This window comes from Chlorella variabilis, assembly GCF_000147415.1.
Source record: "Chlorella variabilis unplaced genomic scaffold CHLNCscaffold_5, whole genome shotgun sequence".
In the NCBI taxonomy this organism is placed as follows: domain Eukaryota; kingdom Viridiplantae; phylum Chlorophyta; class Trebouxiophyceae; order Chlorellales; family Chlorellaceae; genus Chlorella; species Chlorella variabilis.
In genome coordinates, this window is record NW_005435083.1 from 653,243 (window position 1) to 670,703 (window position 17,461).

Here is a 17,461-nt window from a genome sequence, read left to right on the forward strand (position 1 = left end):
GGGAGGCAGCCACGGGCGTTACAGTCCGTGCCTGAGGTCGGGGCGCACGGCGGGGCCACAGGCTGGGGTGTGCGCCACTGCCGCCAGCCCCCGCTGACCGTGCCGCTGCCAGCGCCACTGCCCCGAATTCCTTCGCCCTGCCCTTGATCCCCTGCCTGCCTGCAGCTGCCTGGCCTCCATGCGCCGGGACCATCTGCCATCCATCCCTTCCGCCCCCCCACAGCGGCACAGACTGCCGAAGCTGCACTGTACGGCGAGCTGCCTCCGGTGGCAGGCTTGGGACCACCCAACGCAGCACAGGCGGATGTGGACGCCTTCCTGCGAGGGCTGCCGCCCCAGGCTGCGCCTCACCCCGCAGACTTTGCCCAGTTTGAAAGCATCTATGCCCAGCGACAGCATCCAGTGGGCCCGCTGCTGGGGGGGCCACCGCTGCCTGGGATGGCACAGGGACGAGCGGCAGCGGCTCCCCTGCTCCAGGTGCGGCCTTCTCTCATCAGCTGTTGGTGCATTGGCTTGCCTTCCCAGCTGGTTCAAGACTGCGTTGCGTTGGCCTGCGAGCAACGGCACGCGAATGCTGCCACCCACCCGTGTCGCTGCATCTCACTCACCCCGGGCTCATTCCGTGCAATCATGCAGGCATTCTTAGACAGCAGCAAGGCGCACGCGCCATTCCGGCCGCTGCCAGCAGCAGCCCCGCCAGGCGTGGCGCTCAGCCTGCCAGACCAGCTGCGGGTGCGGGACCGCAGCACCATCATGGCCCGCCAGCTGTTTGCCGAGCAGGGCGCCGCATTTGCGGATGAGCAGGTGGGGCGCCTGCTGGCCTCCCTCAACATCAACCCCATGGAGCTGCCGGCGGCAGGCCCTGGGCAGGCCACCAGCTGGGACCGCATCTTTGGAGCGGCAGCGGGGCCGCGCCTGGCGCAGCCGTCGGCAGCCAGCGAGCATGCTGCGGCAGCGGCCATGGCCGCCCACCACGGGCAGCAGGAGCAGTGGGCGCAGGAGTTTGAGCGGATGCGGCTCGGCGCCGCCGGGCCCAGCAGCAGCGCCGCCGCCTGGGCCGCGGAGCACCAGCAGCAGCAGCAGCCGGCACAGGCGCAGCGGCGGGTGGGGTGGGAAGACGAGTTTGCTGCAGAGGGGGGGTCGGCAGCAGCCAGCAGCAGCGGCTGGGTCGACGAGTTCCAGTCGACGGCGGCAGCAGGCAGCGCCATGCGGCAGCGAGCGGGTGGGGATGCGCTGGAGCAGACCAAGAGGCTGGCAGACACGCTGGCAGGTGGGGCAGTGCTGGTGGAGGCCTGGACGGCTGAGGGCTGGGGACTTTGCATCCTGCGCCAGGGCCTGTGGCCACACATGGGCAGACACCGACAGCTGATGGCTGCCTGACCGACCCTCCCTGCCACTCCCGCGATGCCCCTGTCCTGCCCCGCAGCCAGTCAAGACCCCAAGATCCAGAACAGCAAGTTCCTGCAGTTTGTGAGCAAGATGAGCCGAGGGGAGCTGATCATGGAGGACAACCAGGTGGGGGCGCAGGAGGAAAGGAGGGAGGGAAGGCCTGACCCTGTGCGTGCCGCGGAGGAAGAGGAGTTGTGAAGCGCGTGGGCCCCGCTGTGGCACTGCCCTGTGCTGAGCTGCCTGTCGAGGTGCCTGCCATGCTGCTGCTGCTGCTGGGCGCAGGTCAAGGAGGTGCCGCCCGCCGCCGCCGCGTGGGCCGACGAGTTCAGCACGCAGCAGCGGCGGCAGCGGGCGGGGCAGGGGCCGGCGGTGTGGGGGGACGAGTTTGCCTCCTTCCAGTCGCAGCAGCACCCCGCGGCCACGGGAGAAAAATGGGCGGAAGACTTTTCAGGTGCGCAGGAGGGCGTGCAGCGCCGTTCCCTTGCTGTAGCTTCGGCCCGGCTGCACGAACACGTTTTGAGCCTTCCTCACTTTTGTGTTTGCCATGCTTTGGTCGATAGATTGCCATGTGCGGCAAGCACACGCAAGGCTGCGCTTCACCACCCCGCAACTACCGCTGCTGCTACCGCCGGTCGCTGCAGGGGCTGGAGCCGACTGGGCAGACCAGTTTGCCGAAGGCGTGGTGGGAGGCGGCGCATGGGTGAAGGAGTTTGCAGATGGGCGCGGCAGCACAGGTGGGCATCCGGCTGTGCGTGGCAGGCGCATGGGAGACTCTTCGCTTTGCTGCAAGAGCCTGGGTTTGTCCAAAACACCGTGTCTTGGCTGACCGGTGGCGAGGCGCATGCCGCTTCCTGCCCCCTGCCTGGGGCTGCAGATGTAGCCAGCTGGGAGGATGAGTACATGGCGGAGCTGGAGCGCCTGCACGGCACAGCAGGTGCGCGCACGGCAGGCAGGGGCAGGCGCACTGCCGCGCCGTTGTGCCTCTGCAATTGCCTGGTTCCGGCCCCTGCCCCGTCCCCACTGTTGCCGGCATGGCGCCGGCGGCCGGCTTGCTCACCTGCACCTGCGCTACCAGGCCCCTGGCGTGCGCCGCCGCAACCTGCGCGCTGCTCTCGCGCCGCCGCCCTCGCCCCGCAGGCCCTCACTCCGCCGGCGAGTATGTGTTTGCCGAGGTCAACCCCTTCCTGCTGGACACCGACAGCATGAGCAAGGGGCGGGAGCTGTTCAGGCGGGGCGTGCTGACGGGTGGGTGGCGTGCGTGGGGGTGGGCGGTGGCTGGGCCTCCCGCACACGGTTTGCTGCGGCCCTGCTCGTCTTGCCTGGCCTTTCATGTGTTGCTGGGATGTGATGTACCGCCTGCGCTGCAGAGGCTGTGCTGGCGCTGGAGGCCGAGTGCCAGCGCAGCCCGGGCAACGCAGAGGCGTGGCGGCTGCTGGGGACGGTGCAGGCAGAGAATGATGACGACCAGCAGGCCATAGCCGCCATGAACAGGTGTGTGGTGGTGGGGTGGGGTGGGTGGAGGGCCGAGTCAACTGGTGGTGGGCCCCCACCTTGAGCGAGTCCATGCGCCTGGGCAGAGGCGTGCGGCTGCGGCCAGCTGACCTTCCTCCTGTGCATGCCAGCGGCGCCGCACGCCGTCGGCCCATGCCCTGTGCTCAACACCCCCTGCCCCCCACCACCTGCACCCTGGCCCCTGGCCCTTCCGCAGGGCACTGGCCGCCGACCCCTCCAACCTGGATGTGCTGCTGTCGCTGGGGGTGAGCCACACCAACGAGCTGGAGCAGGGGGAGGCGCTCAGCTTCCTGCGCCAGTGGGTGCTGCGCCACCCCAGCCACGCCGCCGCGGCAGCCCAGGTGCCGCCGGTGGACGACTCGAGCCAGGCGGCGGCACACGTGGTGAGGCGCGGGGGCAGGGGGATGGGCGCTGGAGGCGTTGCGGCATGGGGGGGCAGCACACATGGGGGCTGGCTGTGAGAAATGAGTGAGGTGGGCCAGGCTGCCGCTGGCTGGAAGTCACACTTGTGAGCGGCGGCGGCGCTCCTCCTTGCGCAGGCGGCGCTGTTTGAGGCGGCGGCGCGAGCAAGCCCCGGCGACAGCGACGTGCACGCTGCGCTGGGTGTGGTGTACAACCTGTCGAGGCAGTACGATGAGGCGGTGCTGGCATTCAGGTGGGGGCGGCGGCGCTGTGTGGTGGTGGGGGCGGGCCGATCGGTGTCAACCTTCAGGAAGCCTGGCCATCACCCTGCTTGACCTCTATGTCTCTCGTGGGAGAGGCCGCTGGCCGCGTGTTGGGAGGCCGACTGTGCCTGACAGCGCCCGCTGCCGCGTGCGGTGCCAACCGCTGCCGCCGCAGGGAGGCACTCAAGCTGCGCCCGCAGGACTACTCCCTGTGGAACAAGCTGGGGGCCACGCTGGCCAACTCCTCGCGCAGCTCTGAGGCCATCAGCGCATACCAAAAGGTGCGGCGGCGCCTGGGCTGCGGCACCCCCCGCCTGCACAGCTGCTGGCCAGGGCCCCCCCCTGTGGCGTGCTGCGCCGTGTCCCGCACCACAGCACGCAAAAACATGCCACTTCTGCCGTATCTTGCCCGCAGGCTCTGGACCTGAAGCCCAACTACATGCGGGCCTGGACCAACATGGGCATCTCGGTGAGCCGCCACACACGCCTGCCCAGCCCCGCTGCCTTGCCATGCCCGCCACATGCCGTGCGCAGCCCAGGCCCCCTGCACTGCCGCTGACTTCACGCCGCCGCTGAACACGTCCATGCGCGCGCACACTCGCACACACCACCCCCCGCCACCCTGCCTTCCTCTGCGTGCAGCTGGCCAACTGCGCCGACTACGACGGCAGCGCCCGCTACTATGTGCGGGCCCTGGCCCTCAACTCCAAGGCCGGTGCCGTGTGGGGCTACTTGCGCACCTCGCTGACCTGCGCGGAGCGGGCAGACCTGCTGCCCGCGGTAGACGCCCATGACCTGCCCGCCCTGCAGCAGGCGCTGCCGCTGGAGTGAGGCCGGCCCCGCCTGCGGCGGCGGAACTGGCGCACGCTTCCCGTTGCCTCTTTGTACCATGTACATTTCATTTTTGCCGCCGGTATTCCTTGGTGCTTCCATCTGCTTGCTTGATGTTGATGTTCACATGGCTCGATTTTGCAGCTCAGACAATTTGTGTCGCGATTCCAGTTAGCGGTGCAAAAGAAAGCGAAAGATAACAAAGTGCGTGGCCAGAAATGGGATTGAGGACAACTGCAGCAAGGACAGAACGAAGCTACCTACAGGGGAAAGACGGCAGGGAAAATGGTGTGGTGCAGTGCGGCTGAATGTACAGGCGGTCTATCTGCCCCTCTTCAGAGAGCGGCCAGGTGCTTCCGGATGTTTCTGGCCTGCTGCGCGGCGTTGCCAATGTAGGTGGCGGGCGTCAGCTGCAGCAGCTCGGCCATGGCGCCCTCGGGGATGCCGTCAATGCCGCTCACAAACTCCTGCGGGCAGGCGGGCAGGCAGGGTGTGGTGTGACAAGTAGGGTGTGTGGAAGGGCCAACGAAGGGGCTCCAGAAAGGTCATGGGAACAGCAGCACAGTCAGGCGGGCAGGGCGGGCAGGGTGGCGCCACCCCCGCACCTGCATGCTGGCCTGGGTCACCGCCTGGCCGCGGGTGAAGGCCTTAAGCTTCTCGTACGGCTCCGGCACAGCATACCTGCGGCGTGGGGCGGGGAGCAGGGACGAGGGCCAGGCCGTGCGTCACAAAGCTGCCTGTCGTCGTGTCTGACAACGAGGCGGCCACTGCCTGCCCCTCATGCGTATGTGCGCTCGGTGGCAGCCGCTACAGCCCCAACCGCCACCCCAACGCCCCCCGCACCTGCGCATGACTGTCTGTATGGGCTCCGCCAGCACCTCCCAGGAGGAGTCGAGGTCTGCGGCCACGCGGGCGGCGTCCAGCTGCAGCTTGCTGATGCCGCGCAGGCTGGACTGGTAGGCCAGGATGGAGTGGCCCATGCCCACGCCCAGGTTGCGCAGCACCGTGGAGTCTGCGGGTGGACCAGGGGTGGGAGGGAGGAAGGGGTGGGTGGCATGCCAGCGGGCGGGAAGGGCAGTCGGTGGCATGCCAGCAAGAGCAGGGCCCCAGCGCCAGGGAAACCACCAGCCTGCAAGTATCCAGCCAGGAAGTGTCAGCTTCATGGGCTGCCTGCGCCGCCCACCGGTCCACCTGTGAGGTCGCGCTGCCAGCGCGAGATGGGCAGCTTGGCTGCCAGGTGGCCCATGGTGGCGTTGGCGATGCCCAGGTTGCCCTCGCTGTTCTCAAAATCGATGGGGTTCACCTGCGCCAAGGGCAGCGCTGGGCAGCTGCGCTGGGCCACAGATCCGGAAGCAGGGCGGGCGGCGCCTGCGCTCGGCGGTCGCGGTGCAGTGGGCGGCGGTGCTCCCTGCCCTGCCCGCCACCCTCCCGCACACCTTGTGGGGCATGGTGGAGGAGCCGACCTCGCCGGCGATGGTACGCTGCTTGAAGTAGCCCAGGCTGCGGGGCGGGGGAGGGGAGGACGCGTGGCGGGCAGCGTCGGTGTCGGTGTCCCGACAGCTCTGGCGGCGCACACACGGACAGCTCCTAGCGAGTGCCACCCGAGGCAAGGCCAGCCTGCACGCCCTCACCTGATGTACGACCACAGGTCCCGGTCAAAGTCGGTGAGGATGCTGTTGAAGCGCATCACGCCGTCAAACAGCTCTGCGCGCGGCAGGCGGCGGCGGCGGCGGCCACACAAGCATTCACACGCGGTGCACATTGCAGCCGCCAGACCGTGGGCACTGGGCACATGCGGCCAGCCACGCCCGCAAGACCTGCTCCCCCACCAGCCGCCGACCTGCCACCCCCACCCACCCCAGCCACCCCCCCACACCACCACACACCTGCGATGTAATCGTGCGGCTCGATCTGCGTCACATACGGGTTCCAGTCCAGGCCCAGCGAGGTCACAAACTCCCGCGCCACCGCCTCCCAGTCCACGCCAGGGTACGCGCTCATGTGGGCATTGTAGTTGCCCACCGCCCCCGCCATCTTGCCAAACAGCGGCACCGCCGCCACCTGCTTGCGCTGGCGGGCCAGGCGGTAGGCAAAGATGGCCATCTCCTTGCCCAGGGTGGTGGGGGACGCGGTCTGGCCGTGCGTGCGGGACAGCATAGCCACCTCGGCATGCTCCTCAGCCAGCCTGCAGGGACAGGGGGGGTGCACGGGCAGGGCAGTCGGAATGGGGTCAGGGAGTCAGTCGCATAGCAGGTCGGCAGGGGAGGGGCAAGGAAGCAGCGCAGCACCAGCAGCGGCAGCAGCAGCCGCGGCAGTGCGTCAGGCGGTAGCTGTGGAGAGTGTGCAGGCGCTGGGGGGCTCATCACAAAGAGTTGGCTTCAGAAGGCCGGCTGGCCTCTGTCAGTGTATATTTAAGTTTGTCTGAGACAAATTAGTGCCATCACCGCCCTCCGATGCTGGGTGCAGGCGCCCGGCTCAGTGCAGCGGCCCAGGACGGTGCATGCAAGCTCATGCAGCGGTTGCAGCCGGCGCATGAAGCTGCAGCCAGCGCAGCAGGCGTCACTTCCACGCCCATGCACACCCACACCTGGCAATCTCCCCGATGACCTTGTCCATGGCGGGCAGCAGCTCCGAGTGCAGCGCCTCGCGCAGCATCAGCGCGTGGCTCAGGTTGTTGATGTCCTCAGAAGTGCAGGCAAAGTGGGTGAACTCCAGCACCTGGGCGGAGAGGGCGCCGCATGCAGGAAGAGGTGGGCGGGTGGAGGCAGGCGGAAGCAGCCCAGGACTTCCATTTGATGGCCGGCAAGCAGCAGCAGCACCTTTGCTGCAGCATCCAGCGGCTGACCAGCGACAGGCGCGCACAGCAAGGCTGCCGCCCTTGCCCCTGGCGGCACCCGGGCGCACCTTGGCCAGCTCCGGGTCTGCCTGGAACCTGTGCTTCAGCACATACTCAATGGCCTTGACGTCGTGGTTGGTGGTGGCCTCGATGCCCTTCACCTCCAGCGCATCGGCCACGCTGAACTCACTGGCCAGCTGGTCCAGCAGCGCAGTGGCGCCCGGGCCAAAGGCGGGCACCTCGCTGCGGGGACAGCACAGAGGCGTGGGGGGTGAGGTGCGGGCCTGGCCATCCTCGGTTGGCTGCGCCCTTGCAGCTGCCCACGACTCCTCCTCCTGGGCTCCCGCCCTCACCTCACGCCCTCCAGCTCGCTCAGCTTCTGCAGCCAGCGGCACTCAACCAGCACGCGGAATCGGATGAGGCCGTACTCGGAGAAGGTGCGGCGCAAGCCCGCGACCTTGCTGGCATACCGCCTGCGGCAACGCGTCGAGCGACGGCAGGTGGGCGCCAAACTCCAGACTTGCCGATACGATGAAACTGTTAGCCATGCCAATATGTGCTCTCAATGCATGCGCTCACCCATCAAGCGGCCCCACAGCCGTCAGCTCAGACAGCTCGAGCGGGGCGGCGGCAGCGGCGGCACCATTGACGCCCGCCTGCAACGGCAGCGGCAGAGGGCGGCGCTCAATGAACCGATTGCCATCGGCTCCATCTTTGACTGACGTGCACTTGAAAGGGAAAGCAGAGCCTCTCTCTAGAGCTCATCACGTTGCTCAGTCCCACCTTGGCACGTTCCGCGGGGGCCACGGCTCGGCACCTCACGGCACGTTGTGCAAGGGAGGGCCGAAGAACAGCCGCCTGGGCGCACAGAGCACCATGCCTGCTGCATGCCCCAAGGGCTGGGCGAGCGTCCATGAGGGCCACTGATGCATGCATCCTGGCAGGACAAATGGCGGTCAATGCATGAGCTCTGTTTCTTTGCAACGCTTGATCGCCAGCTCAGCCGCCCTTCGAAATAATGCAGCTTGCTGCAGCTCTGTTTCAATCTCCATTCCTCGCCCTCACGCATGCGGCTGGCATCGGTCACTGTGCACAAGTGGGCGCGCTGCATCCCTTCCGCCAGACGTCAACCCATCACTTCCCAGGCCGCCAGCAGCGCCATGGCCCAGCAGCAGGCCCGCGGGGCCTTCATCGTGTTTGAGGGCGCCGACAGGGCGGGCAAGAGCACGCAGTGCCAGATGCTGGTGGAGCACCTCCAGGCGCAGGGCGTGGCGGCGGAGCTGTGGCGCTTCCCCGACCGAACCACCCCCATTGGCAAGATGATCAACTCCTACCTCACCAGCCAGAGCGATATCGACGATGCAGCCGTGCACCTGCTGTTCTCGGCCAACCGCTGGGAGAAAAGGTGAGCAACGGTGGGAGGCGGGCGGGAGGCGGGAGCGGGAGGTCGCCTTCCCTGCTGGAATGGCAGGGACTCTGTCATTCCAACAGCCGCCAGTATCCTCGAGAATCTGTCACTGCTCATCAACCCCGCAATGGCTAACCGGTTGGCCTACAGGGAGGAGCTGCTGCGCAAGCTGCATGAGGGCACGACGCTGGTGGTGGACCGCTATGCCTACAGCGGCGTGGCCTTCACAGCTGCCAAGGGCCTGCCCGGCCTGGACCGCGCCTGGTGCATGGCCCCTGATGCCGGCCTGCCCGCGCCCGACGCCGTCTTCTTCCTCTGCCTCACCGTGGAGCAGGCGGCGGCGCGGGGCGGGTACGGCGAGGAGCGGTACGAAAAGGATGAGTTCCAGGTGCGGGTGGCACCTTAAGGGGGTACGGCCGCCTGCCGCTTGGCTGGTGCTGTGCTTTCGCTTGGCTCCCATGGCGGGGCTTCATCTCCGACCCAAGCTTAGCGGCAGCAACGCCCTGCATGCCAACCCCCTCTCCCCTGCCCACCCGCCTCCCGCAGCGCAAGGTGCTGGACCAGTTCCACGCCATGCGGGGCAGCAGCTGGCGCGTGGTGGATGCCTCGCAGTCGATTGACGCCATCCAGCAGCAGCTGCGGGAGCAAGCGGCGGCGGTGGTGGCTCGCTGTCAGCGCGGCACGTCACCCGTGGGCAAGCTGTGGGAGGGCGCCCAGGCGGGCGCCGGCGCACCCCTCTCAGAAATCAACCAGTAGCTATACTGTCCTTGTACCACTAGGCCTTTCAGCTTTGGCTCTCAAATTTGTTTTCGCGCTCGTTGAATGAATAAGAAAGAATAAACGCACAGCAGAGATTGAGTAAGAGATTGGGGTAAGGGGGAGCTAGTCTAAGGAGGCTGCAAATGTGCGGCGGCGGCTAAAAACTGGCAGGGTTGGCAGTTCATCGGTTGCTTTGTGAAAAAACTGCGAGTGTGGAAACACAGGTGAAGAGCTGCAGGTTTTGGAAGGTTGCAGCAGCTCAGACCAGTCTGGCCCAGCCGGGGGCTCACAGCAATGGGCCCAGAGCACCCTGTGGGTTGGGAGTCCCCTGAGCCTCCCGGTCGGTCTGCATGAAGGCATCCAAATTGAAGCTAGCCGCGGCCTCCAGCCCCAAATGCGCCTCCAATACCATTGACGCTGGCGCAGGTGCCAGCTCTGACCCCGGCACCGCTGCGGCATGCTGCTGCAGCTCGGGCGCGGGGATACTGATGGGTGCCGCAGCAAAGGGGCTGCTGCCGCCGCCAGCCGGGCTGGCAGCTGGCAGAGCAGGGGGCATTAGATGGGCATGCCCCGCATCTGCAGATGCCGGTGGGGTGCCCTGCAGCTGGGTGAGGATGCCGGTGCCCACCTCCACCGCAAACTCCAGCAGGGCTGCCTTGTCCGCCTGCAGCTGTGTGGCGGTCAGGTACACAACCTCCCGCCCGCACCCGTCCAGCCAGGCATACTTGGCCCTGCAGCGCGGGGGATGGGGTGGGGTGGGGTGGGGGGGCCGGCGGCAGCGGCAGATAGGTGAGCGATGGTGCGCTTTCACTGCGGCTGTGGCCCACATACCCACATCCCACAGGACAGCCGCACTGCCCACCTGAAGCGCTGCAGGCTGGCCTGCTCCTCGGGGGTCCACTGGTGGCCCGCCAGGATCTGCTGAATGGCCTGGTACATCTGCACATGCGGCTCAGACGGCTGCCACTCGGCCAGCGAGAAGGCGGGCGCCGCGGGCGCCGCACGCGGCCAGCCGCCGCTGGGCCTCCAGTTGGCAGCGCTCTGCCTGCGAGCCAGCAGCAGCTGCTGCTCCTGCTGCTGCAGCAGCAGCTCCGCCGCGCCGCCTCCCTCCATCTGCGAGGTGCGGCGGCGCTTGGGGGGCGCCGCCGGCTGCAGTGTTGGCAGGTCAAAGCCAGGGTGCACCAGCGTGCCTGGAAGGCCTGCACCGCCCGGCAGCCCTGCCGCAGCTATGGCGGCAGCGGCAGCAGCGCCACCACCAGTGCCGGCCAGAGCAGCCTGGATGGCAGGGGTTCCGTGCGTGCCGGCGTAGCCGGCGGCTGCCACAAGTGCATCCAGCGCTTCCAGCGCGTCTGCTGTGGGCGGCGATGCCAGCTCCTGGCCATGGGCAGCGGGGGCGCCCGCAATGGCTCCGTCCTCAGATGCCTGTGCCAGCGATGCCGAGCGGGAGGCGGCCTTGGTGGTGAAGTCCACGCGCACCTGTGGCAGCGCGCAAAGCACACATTGGCTTTTTGATTTCAACACCATGGGATCTGCACCGGGCTAATCACTTCCCTCAATTAGCAACGCGTTGTGTGCAAAGCTGGTGTCAGGGCTCTGCTTGCCTTTCTGTCGGATGGCACGCGCTGGATGAGTACACGGCCGCCATCCTTCTTCATGCGGATCTGCTCCCCAGCCTGCAGCCCCGACTCACGCACCCAGCTGCCAAAGACGCGGCCGGTAATGTAGTGCACGTTGGCTGCGGGAAGGGAAGGGGCACGCGAGGGTGGGGGAGGCCAGGGGAAGGCTGGCCGGCACCACCGGTGTTTGTCAACTTGGGGTGCACGAGTGAGGCAGGCCTGTGCTCTCACCCGCGCTGATGAAGCTGACATCAAAGCGGTATTCGGCATCCAGGTCGGGATCATACATGGCCGCCCTGTCGTTCTCCCCAGGCAGGCGCCCGTACAGCTTCTTGAACAGCCAGCCTGCAGGCGGTGAGAAGCCCGGCGCGGTGTATACCAGCTCCAACTGGGCGCTGCCTGCGGGCCAACATTGGGGTAGCAACCCATCCCACATCGCCCGCCCACCTGCAATGGGGCACTGCTGGTGCACCATGGTTGACTTGTAGACGGTCTTGATGTTCCAGCCGTCGGCCAGCTCCATCCAGCGGTTGGGGTGGGAGCCCTGCTGGCTCTGGCCCCGCGTCTGCTCTGAGGAGGCCTCCTGGCGCACGCCCCGTGCCCCGCGCCCACCCGACCCTTCCACCGCAGACGGGTCCGACAGGTCAGAGTCGGCGCCCTGCAGCGGGGAGGGCAGTGCGAGGTGGCGGTGATGCACGCACAATGTGAGATGGCACACGCAGCACGAGATGGCGATTGGCCACCCACCCACCTCCTCCGCCTTGACGGCATTGCTTGCGGCGTGGCGGGCCAGCTCAATGCGGCCCGTGGGCAGGTCGCGCTTGAAGATGAGCGTGTCGCCCGAGGAGATGCCCAGCGCCTCCCACAGCTCCGCAAAGGCGCCCTGGATGCAGCAGCAACGCAGCACGCCAGGCTAAAGTGATGGCATTGCCGCCCGCATGCATGCATTCTGCTGGTGCTGTGGATGGCCTGACATGCAGGGGGCGCCAGACTGCACCAGCATGCGCCCCTTGGGCTCACCCGCAAGGTGTACTGGGGGCGCAGGTCGTTGCGCGCCTCGCTGTGCACCACGCACTGCCACTCGGTGCCAGAGGGGTCCACCAGCACGGCGCTGCCCATGCTCTTGAACAGCTCCTTGTACACCTTGGCTGCAGGCAGGTGGATCGCGGGGGGGGAGGGGCACAGGGCGCCAGGGGTTGGTCAGATCAGGCAGGCTTAACGTGATCCTGGCGGCAAGCATGCACTTGAGCTGCCTCGGCAGGTGAAGCCACACTCACTTGCAAAGTGCACTGTGCGGTGCTCGCACCACCAGGGAGGCACCACCTTGAGCCAGGTGTTCTCATCCTTCTTCTGCCAGTCGGTGCGCGGGCGCTGGGCCTCCACCGACCCGCGCTGCCGCTTGCTCCCGCTGGCGCCACCACCTGCATCAAGGGCATAGGAGCAAATGGGACGCTTGAATGTCAGTTGTCAGGAGCCATGCCCAGGACAGGAGAGCTACTGGGCTCGGTGAAGGTAGCTAAATGTTTGCCACAGCAAACAGGACTGCAGGCAGAAGCAGCTAGCCATTTACAGCTGATTTCTGATCCAGTGCATTGGACTCCTACAGTGCTGTTCACCGCTTCCCCGAGGCTCCCCCCTTTCCCTTGGCCCTACCACCCGGAGCTCCTTACCCGTCTGTCGGCGCGGGCGGGGCGCCGTGAAGGCATAGTCCTCATCGCTGTTGTCGGTGTCAGAGTGGTGGGGGCACCACAGCTCAAAGGTCTCGCTCTCCAGCAGCACATTGGGCGCGCCCACCGCGCATGGCAGGTGGTAGGCGGTGCGGCACCTGCAGGTCGGCGGCGGCAGCGCGCAGTGCGCACAGCGGAGCAGCGAGCGCTAGGATGCCAGCGGCGGCCAAAAGCAACTCGATTGCACTGCAGTAGTGTGTGCAGGCTGGCAATCCTGCCTAGTTGGGGCATCGGCTGGGCCCTAGGCTGGGCTCACCCCGGGTGGGAGCAGGTAATAGAGGCGCCTCGCTGGCCGCAGGCAGCGCAGGCGCGCTGCCGTGCCCGCCGGACCTCCGCTTCCAGGTTGACATAGTTTGAGCAGCCCTGCATGGGTGTGGGCAGGTGTGGAGCGGAATAGGCGGCATTAGGTTTCGGTCCAACATGCAGTCAACACCGTCGTGTGGTTGGCACGGCGGGTGCACCCACCTCAGGCAGGTAGCAGCCGGGGCTCCAGATGGCACACAGGTGGTGCACGGCCACCGCCTCGCCCTCAACGGTGGCTGTCTTCAGGGGCCCACACGCGCCCTGGCTGCCCAGCCCGCCGCAGAGCAGGCACTGGTGCTGGCGGGGCACGGGCGGCATCGCAGCCGCAGCCGCCGCCGGTGCGCTGGGCAACTGTCCGCTGCCCGCCTGCACCTCCACAGTGGCCGGCGTGATCAAGTCGTCGCTGCTCTCGACTCCCAGCTCGCCTGGCAGGCCCGGGCCAAAGACAGAGGGCCTAAACGCCCGAAAGCCGAGGTGCCCCCCGCTCTGCTGCTCCAGCAGGCTGCCCAGCTCCGAGGACTTTGCCGGGCCGCTGCCCAGCATGCTGCCCAGGGCTGTGTCCAGGCTGCCCTGCATAATAGCCGCTGGCTCGAGGAACATGCACGACCGCCCCAGCTCACGAAACTGGCTCCCCTTCGAAACGGCAGCCCGCAGGCGCCCTGCCGCTACCTCCCTTGCCGGCGGTGGGTGGTCAGGGAAGCATGTGTGCCAGCCGGCGAGGGCTAGGCTGGCCCGTTCCCTAGGTGAGTTACGGCGTTGACTGTTAGCAACTCCTTCGGCAATTCTGTTTGCAGTACCAATGCACAATTGAATTGATTGGACAATGCGTGCAATGGCAGGCGGCAGGGGGAGGGCAGGGGAGGAAAGGGGCCGGCCGCCAGCGGTGCAGGCGCCGCGCTGTTTGGTGGGGGAATGCCTCGAGACCCTAGACATTGTCATCAACGTTTGGGGATGGTTTGTACAATTGTGCACCCGTTTATAGGTGTCCCTACAGCCGTCGCGTTGGTCGGGTTGACGACCATCACGTGTGTTTAGCTGCGACCAAGGTCAAGCTCAAGATGGAACGGGACATCGAGCCGCGGGCGCCTGGCCGCTGCTCGGCGCCTGGGCACAAGAAGGCGCTCAGGGAGGCTCAGCGTGGGGAGCTGTCCGTTGGCGGCGCCTGCGCCCTGCCGGCGCCTATTGCAGCTCACCCCACGCCCTTTCCTGCGGCAGCCGCAGTATGCAGCTGTTAGCAGAGCACTCCACCCTCCCTACTGTAATGATGTGACCAAGGCGATGCTGCAGGCCAACCAGGCGGGTGGCACCACAGAGGTCATGTCACCTTTATGGGATTAACCAAGTGGCAGCGCTGCTGCCCCAGCCGCCTCTCGGCATGAATGAAAGCGGCTATGAAACAACTGACTGAGATTACAGCGGTAGCGCACTTGTCCTGTGCCAGAAAGTGCAATGCTCCCCTTGCTGACTCAATCACTGGCATGCATGAATGGGAAAAACATGTCCCGATGTCATTAACAGACCACCAGGCCTGTTAGTTGGCACAACAGCTGTGCCCCACTCGCTCTGTGATCGTCAAAGTGAGGCCCGACTATTTTGTAGAGGAGAAGAAGGATGGCATAAACGGCGGCTTAGAATGTTCTTGCCAGCTGCAGCCATGGCGGTGAGCTACTTGGCGGGTAAACGGCACAACACGCCTTGAATTGGGATGTGGGCGCATCATTGGTTCTTGCGGGCCGAAGAGACAGCTGCACACAGGTGGGGGAGTGATAGCTGGATGCGGAGCAAGGCAGTCTCATGCAGGGGGATCCATAGGGCAGCGCAGCTGCATCGCTACATACAGGTGTGCCCTGCATCTCACAGGGAGGCGCGCCTGCCCTTATTGAACGGCGTGTCTCAAATGCATCCATCCGCTGTTGGCGCTCCCTCTTCTTGGCCTCGTACTCGGCTTGGGACGCCTTTTCTTCCGCCATCATCTGTGCCATTTCCGCCATGGACCGTGCCAAAGCCTTCTTGATGAGCCCGTTGTGGTAGGCGAGGAAAGCATCCGGATCTGCAGCAGGAGCGGTAAGTGCATTACTGCTGTGACTGGGCCAACGGGAGGCGGCGCCGCTGGACGCTGCAGAGGCGGTGCAGACCGGCTTTCGCCTGAACCTTCGCTACTACAGCCTGCACCTGCGCAGTCGTCCCGACCTCACTTTGGCACAAGAAGAACACCGCCACAGGGATCGCCTCACCCCAACCACAGCACTCTGCTCACCCTCAGCGTACTTTGGCGCGCTCTGGGCGCTGAGGGAATCCTCTGCGTCCGCACGCAGCGGGCGCTGGATTTCGCTCATGGTGCGGTGCTGCCAGGCATTGAACGAAGCAAGGCTGCTGTCAGAATGGTGTGAAGCGTCTCGAAAAAGAGCAGACAGAGAAGAGGAGAGTACGCGGGACGCGCGATTTGTTCTTCGGCCGTACTGGGAGGGAAACGAGGGTAAAAGCACGGCTCCGAGTTTTTTTTAATACAGGGGGTGCATAGGTGCAGGTCAGCCTAGATCGATCAGCCGCCGCCTCTTGGCCGCCGCTGGCTGCCTCCCCTCCCCCCCACCCCACCCGCGCCGGCACTGACGCTGCCGCCACCGCCGCAGTGGCTGCCCCCTGCCCCGCCGCTCCCCCTCCCCACCCCATCCTCGTCATTGCGTCCGCTGCCAGCCTGTGGGGATCCATCCTGCCGCGGCTGGGAAGGTGGCGGGGAAGTGTAACGTGATGGCAATACGTGACGGTTGTACCCACCCTCTTGCCTGCTGGATGCATGGGCGGAGGACATCAAACACAGCAAGCGGCACTAGGGCTGGTAGTGGAGCATGCCCAACTGGATGGCAGTGTGGGCACTGCCGCTGTCTGCCCTGAGTTGACTTGTGTTGTCTCTGGCAGCGCATCACATTGGTAGCAAGTGTGTGATCAGGTACCCATCAGACCAACAGGGAAGCAGGTTGCAAAGCAGACAGGAGCGTGGGAAGAAAAAGTCGGCGCACCGCGCTCAGCACAGTGGTGTCCCCTGCTGCCAGCCCGCCGTGTTCACCGCTTGCGCTTACGCTTGCTGGTGGTGCCCTCGTCCTCGGTGGCGCTGCTGTCCAGAGAGTGCGTCTCCTCGCTCACCGTCGCCTCGCTGTCGGCGTCGGCGTTGGCGGCGCCGCTGCCCGCGCCGCCAACGCCTGGGCCCTCGCCGCCCTCCGTCGCCTCGTCCTCTGTGTCCTCGCTGTCGTGCGCCGCCAGCGCGGAGTTGCGGCGGCGGATGCGCGTCTTGAGCTCACGGCTGTCGTGGTTCATGCAGATGTATGAGCCAGAGGGGAAGGCCATGCCGGTGCACTCCGGGTGCACGCTCACCACGCAGCCGTCGGGGTGCTGCAGTACGCAAGTGGGAGCGGCAGGATGCGAGCGGCGGATGAGGGGCCGCTACCCAGGCAGCAAACAAGCGTGTGAGGAGGCAGCAGGAGTGATGGCAGGGGGTGCAGCCTCACACGCCGCCTGCTCCTCACCTCGCAGCACAGCAGGTCGCCCGCCAGAAGGCACACGGAGCACTGGTAGCCCCAGCGGCAGTCGGCAATCTGCTCATCGGTGGCGATGGTTTCAAATGTGGAGGCGCGGCCGCCGGGGAACGGCTCCTTGCCCATCGCCTTGAGCACAATCCTGACGCCGTCTGCGGCAGGGCGCAGGGGCAGAGGGGTCGGGGGGGTGCCGCCAGGGAGTGGCAGAGCGAGAGATCCGCCACGAGCACAGGCAGGCACGGCATCAGCCCCCGGATGACAGCCTGGCCAGCACGCCTACGCGACACACCCCAAGCGCAGCCAGAGGGCAGCGGGCGGGCGCACCATCGGTCTTGGCCTTGCCGGTGCGAATCATGAGCGGGCGCATGGAGGGCATGCCCGCGGCCTGGCGCTTGGCGCGCAGGCCCTCCAGCCGCTGCCGCTCCTTCTCCTCCGCCTCCCACTTGGCTGTCTCCTCAGCCAGCTGCACCACGCGCTGCAGCATGGGCCCCGCCCTGCACCGCACGGGTCCAAGGCGGTAAAGCACCGGTGGGGCCGGCGGCGAGGGCAGTGCTGGCAGCGGGTCGCACATGACCACGGCGTCCACCCACCACCACACTCCCCAACCCTACCGCCGCCACGTCGCCCACCTGTCACACATGATGTAGGCGCAGTAGGCGGCCTGGTCTGCGCTGCGCACGGCGCGCACCATGCGTAGCCAGACGGCGCGCTCGCGCGCGCTGCGCCACAGCCGCGCCGGCCGCCGCATGCGCTTCTCCCGCAGGAAGGTGTGCTCCGCATCCGAGTCGTCCATGTCGTCGTTGGCAGACACCTGTGGGTGGGTGGGTGGGTGGGTGGCTGGGGAGGTCTTGAGCGGCTGGCAGCTGGACTGCGGTGGCGGCTGGC

At 66.6% G+C, this 17,461-nt stretch overlaps 5 protein-coding genes across 5 annotated transcripts in view; 2 read left to right on the forward strand and 3 right to left on the reverse strand.

Annotated features, from left to right (window-relative positions):
* Positions 1-1,011: 1,011 nt before the first annotated feature.
* Positions 1,012-4,397, forward strand: CHLNCDRAFT_21245 (hypothetical protein; the record flags this gene model as incomplete). Its single annotated transcript, XM_005849464.1, has 11 exons — positions 1,012-1,270; positions 1,427-1,515; positions 1,672-1,840; positions 2,031-2,141; positions 2,527-2,634; positions 2,757-2,880; positions 3,098-3,284; positions 3,441-3,556; positions 3,742-3,847; positions 3,982-4,035; positions 4,209-4,397. The coding sequence occupies 11 exons, from the start codon at positions 1,012-1,014 to the stop codon at positions 4,395-4,397; spliced, it is 1,512 nt and encodes a 503-aa protein (XP_005849526.1).
* Positions 4,398-4,732: 335 nt separating this feature from the next.
* CHLNCDRAFT_142879 (hypothetical protein) lies at positions 4,733-8,111 on the reverse strand (the record flags this gene model as incomplete). Its single annotated transcript, XM_005849727.1, has 12 exons — positions 4,733-4,864; positions 5,003-5,078; positions 5,241-5,409; positions 5,589-5,700; positions 5,834-5,897; positions 6,029-6,101; positions 6,284-6,582; positions 6,985-7,115; positions 7,302-7,476; positions 7,587-7,706; positions 7,813-7,889; positions 8,061-8,111. The coding sequence occupies 12 exons, from the start codon at positions 8,109-8,111 to the stop codon at positions 4,733-4,735; spliced, it is 1,479 nt and encodes a 492-aa protein (XP_005849789.1).
* Positions 8,112-8,393: 282 nt separating this feature from the next.
* On the forward strand, positions 8,394-9,397 carry CHLNCDRAFT_20952 (hypothetical protein; the record flags this gene model as incomplete). The annotated part of the gene is made up of 3 exons (XM_005849465.1): positions 8,394-8,638; positions 8,792-9,029; positions 9,188-9,397. 3 exons carry the CDS (start codon positions 8,394-8,396, stop codon positions 9,395-9,397), a joined length of 693 nt encoding a protein of 230 aa, XP_005849527.1.
* Positions 9,398-9,686: 289 nt separating this feature from the next.
* On the reverse strand, positions 9,687-13,622 carry CHLNCDRAFT_142881 (hypothetical protein; the record flags this gene model as incomplete). The annotated part of the gene is made up of 11 exons (XM_005849728.1): positions 9,687-10,131; positions 10,263-10,876; positions 11,035-11,135; positions 11,248-11,361; positions 11,464-11,674; positions 11,768-11,899; positions 12,037-12,164; positions 12,294-12,437; positions 12,687-12,841; positions 13,000-13,106; positions 13,209-13,622. 11 exons carry the CDS (start codon positions 13,620-13,622, stop codon positions 9,687-9,689), a joined length of 2,565 nt encoding a protein of 854 aa, XP_005849790.1.
* A 2,484-nt stretch (positions 13,623-16,106) lies between these two features.
* The window catches only part of CHLNCDRAFT_142883 (hypothetical protein), a gene marked incomplete at both ends in the record, with an annotated part of 8,953 nt that continues 7,598 nt past the window's right edge, over positions 16,107-17,461 (reverse strand). Inside the window, 4 exons of the mRNA XM_005849729.1 lie at positions 16,107-16,433; positions 16,568-16,728; positions 16,901-17,070; positions 17,206-17,387. Coding sequence (XP_005849791.1) covers positions 16,107-16,433; positions 16,568-16,728; positions 16,901-17,070; positions 17,206-17,387 — 840 coding nt within the window. The remainder of the gene's footprint in view (positions 16,434-16,567; positions 16,729-16,900; positions 17,071-17,205; positions 17,388-17,461) is intronic.